General features: G+C 34.3%; 1 protein-coding gene across 1 annotated transcript; it reads right to left on the reverse strand.

Moving 5' to 3' along the window:
• Positions 1-326: 326 nt before the first annotated feature.
• On the reverse strand, positions 327-3,438 carry LOC120349514. Its single transcript, XM_039419878.1, has 3 exons — positions 3,316-3,438; positions 2,371-2,885; positions 327-364 (listed from the first exon to the last, which is right to left on the reverse strand). The coding sequence occupies exons 1-3, from the start codon at positions 3,321-3,323 to the stop codon at positions 327-329; spliced, it is 561 nt and encodes a 186-aa protein (XP_039275812.1). The 5' UTR covers positions 3,324-3,438.
• Between the last annotated feature and the right edge of the window lie 307 nt (positions 3,439-3,745).

The following is a 3,745-nucleotide window of genomic DNA, read 5'->3' on the forward strand; positions in this document are numbered from 1 at the left end:
TAAAAATCATGATTGATTGGAATTAACAGTTAAATAATTGTTTGAAATTAATAGTGAAAATGATTGGTTGAAAAGTTGTATCTCATGAGGGAGCTCATCATAAAAACTATGGTAGTCGAACTCCAAAATAGATTTCAAATCTTGTAAATCTTCATATTTCCTGTGCTTTACTGCAATCCTTTCTTCATAGAGGCTAGGTAGACATTCAATATTTGTGGGCTTCACTACTTTGTTTAACCTCTGTGGGATATCCTGCCACTCATCAGAAAAGCTAAGCTTATACTGGAATTTCAAATTTGGCAGGTATCTTAATGCACGAATCTCATTCACTCTTGACTGACCAACGCCTCTGCCAGGACGAATACTGTTGTAAAACAAATGATTATCAATTTTTTTGAAAAATCGGTGGTTAAATAGTAAACATTGAAAGGTGTAGGTGATTTTCGTGCTTCCCTACAAACATTGATGTAGTCAGCCGGCACATTAATTTTTTTGTTTTTAAGTCTACGTTCAATGAGTGAGTGCATCGCATCCGCTTCCATCTGTGTATGGCCAACTTCTAAAAATTTCTGCTCGATTATCACGTTTTTGGTCGATGCTACATGTAGCAGAGCGTTGGATAAATTGCAACAACGATTTTGGTATGAGCAACCATCACTATATAAAACAATTTTTTCTTTATCTGGAAGTAAAGGAAGTTGTGATAAAACAAAATTAGAAATTAAGTTGAAAACTCATTCGACGAGAGTCCTCCCTCAGTCTCATTCCAAAGGTAGCAGAATCCTTCTTTTGTACCCAAATTAAAAATAGTGAAGTTGTGAACTGACAACTTCATTTTATAATAGAGTGATGATACGTTTGATCTGGGACTAAGCAACAGCGATTGCAGGTCCATTGTAAATGTAATTGATTTAATGTCTTCTTTGTCTCTCTCTTTTTCCACTCTTGCTTCATCCTTTCTCAAAATATGAGCTTCATACTCTCTCTGCTCATATTTCCGGATTTATAAGATTCACAATAGTCACATGCATCTTTTTTGGGCTGAAATATGGACAAATTTCTGTCTTCAAAACAGTTCAAAAATGTACAAAGAGAAACTGGATTGATGTTTTTTTTCATGCACCAATCAGTCTTATAAAATTGAAATAGTTCTTGTTTGGAATGCCATAAAGGTTCACAGTATAGTTTTGCTGATCTTCTTCGACAATAATGAGACTACCTTCGGTAGAGAAGTGAAAAAATCCTCCAGTGCCTCCATTTCCTTTGGCTTTCTGAGCTTTTTAGTAGCAGGAACAATCTCATTTTCATGATCTGAGTTGTCAGAGTGTGATGAATTGTCTTCTGTTGTGTTGTTTTTTTTCTGCCAATTTATAGCTGTCCACTCCCCAATGCTCAGTGTGTTTAAGAACATGGTTTTACAAACTCGTACTATGTTGGTGCCTTTTTTTAGATAATATTGACATGAGTTTTTCCTTCTACTTTTTGTCTCTTCTTTACGATCCCGAGGTCTAGCAATGTTTGATTTTCTAGTCAACAACTGTACAAAGACTTTTTTAGCTGACCACGCATCTAGATTCCAAAATTCATCAAAATTCTTCTTTCTCTCTTCTTCAGTTAAAGTGCTGCATTGTAATAAACTTTTAACTTTTCTGTTGCATTTACATCTTTGTCTCATTACTCTAGCACACCTTTTCTTTATAAATTTTGACTTTGCATTTACTTGATCTTTAGCTCTCCCCACATATTCCTTACCAAGCTTTCGACTTTCTTTCCACTGATTTATTTTCCAAGTTGATGAATTGACCTGGTGTCTCTTCTTCCGGTTATTCATTTTTGGTTCATCATGTTCAAATGGCTTGAAATCTTCATCAGAAATATTAGCGTCTCCCAGATTTTTCATATCCATATTTTCTCTCAATCCAGTAGTTGATCTTTCATTATCAGAATTATCTAATTCAGATTCCGCGTTATTTAAAAGTCCAATTTCTGTATCCATATCATTATTTTCAAGTGAATGAAGAGTAAGATGAGTGTCATTTAGGTTTGAAGCGTCAGTTGAGTTATCCTGTGGCATTTCAGTGGTCAAATTCGTCGGATTTACATTTTCTCTCAATAGAGTCAAACTTTTAGAATCTGAATCATTCAAAAACGGGTTATCAAAAAGTCTAAATTCTATATCCATATCATTATTGTCAAGTGAATGTAGAGTAAGATGAGTGTCATTCAGGTTTGAAGCATCAGTTGACTTGACTTCTGGCGTTTCAATTACCGGTATAATGGTCTCAAAGCAGTTTTCATTATCATCAAATATTACTGGAGTCTCTTCTGTCAGTATAGGGATATCATTATTATAACAATTTCCATAGTTACAAGGAGCCTCGCGATGTTTTAAGGAAGTTGGATGTGCAAGATGAGTGTCATTCAGGTTTGAAGTATCAGTTGACTCGTCTTGTGGCGTTTTAATTATTGTGGTCTCGAAGCAGTTGATAGTATCATCAAATATGACGAAAGTTTCTTCTGTCACTTTGGGGACATCATTAGAACAATTTTTTCCATAAAGATTGTTACACGGAGCCTCATGCTGTTTGTCAGAAGTTGGTTGAGTGAGATGAGTTTCATTCAGGTGTGAAGCATCAGTTGTATTATCTTGTGGCGTTTCTGTAGTGGTTTCTAAGCTGTGGATATTATCAAAATCAGACATAATTGGAGTTTTTTCTGTCACTATGGGGACATCATCGACATTATCATTTCCATTGTTACAAGGAGCCTTAATATGCTGTTTGTAGAAAGTTGGTTGTGTTGAATGATTTCCTTTGACTGCCATCTCTACCAAACGTCTTGATCTGGATTCAGGAAAGATTTTTGCTGGTTTCCGTTTTCGTGTTCTGGAAGGGAAATATTTAATTAAGTACTGCAAAGTATTAAATAATACTCAACAGTACCTCCAGGCAAACGGGATTGGCCGGTTTTTTTAGGGACACATATTGATAGCCTAATAATTGATCATGCTTTGTAAATAATTGGTCATTCACAAAGTATTAACAACAACAATATTTGTGATTGACTTCACTGTTAATCAATTCAATTATGATTCAATAAATAATAGTTATTATTTATTTTTATAGGAAAAAGGTTTTAGTTTCTTTACTACCTACTTAAAATGCTAAAAAAACCTCGTAACTCCACATAAGAGAACATAACCTGTAAAAGTTGCCGCCCAGATAACCTCTTAACTCCTTGTCTATTTTTCAAAGTCGTATTTAGAATAAATAAATATAATTTTACTATAGTTTTGAATAATATATCAGTACTTACTTCTCCATGATTGGATAAATGTAGCAGAAGTTTTTTTCAGTGCAATTACATCTCAATCACCATGACATAAAATATAATCAGTTAATTACGCTGCAACTTTGAACAATCCAATGCAACTGCTGCAGATCAGCTGGGAGTTAGAAGGTTTGCCAACCAGAGAATTGATTAATGGAGTTACGAGGAATTTTCTTTGCTGAATATAAAATCAACGGATTTTTTCTGGAGATAGGTGTTTTTACAAGTGGAAAGAGCTATTTATTATTGATAGGTTGGCATTAAAATCTTATTTTAGATAAAAAGTGGAGTTACGAGGTTTTCAAATTAAGGTAACGATATATTTATAAGGTCTACAGTTTCAATCAGGTACTGGTGGATGAGAATACTGCGTGAGGTCTACTGTTCACAGAACTACTAGTCTTTATAATAACTG

The sequence above is a fragment of the Nilaparvata lugens genome, chromosome 1 (assembly GCF_014356525.2).
Source record: "Nilaparvata lugens isolate BPH chromosome 1, ASM1435652v1, whole genome shotgun sequence".
NCBI classification, from domain to species: domain Eukaryota; kingdom Metazoa; phylum Arthropoda; class Insecta; order Hemiptera; family Delphacidae; genus Nilaparvata; species Nilaparvata lugens.

Excerpts from the sequence above, each read along its gene's own strand:
- LOC120349514 (XM_039419878.1), bottom strand. Across the intron at positions 365-2,370 it reads AAAACATCGCGAGGCTCCTT|TATTCGTCCTGGCAGAGGCG; the intron begins GTAACTATGGAA and ends GTTTTACAACAG.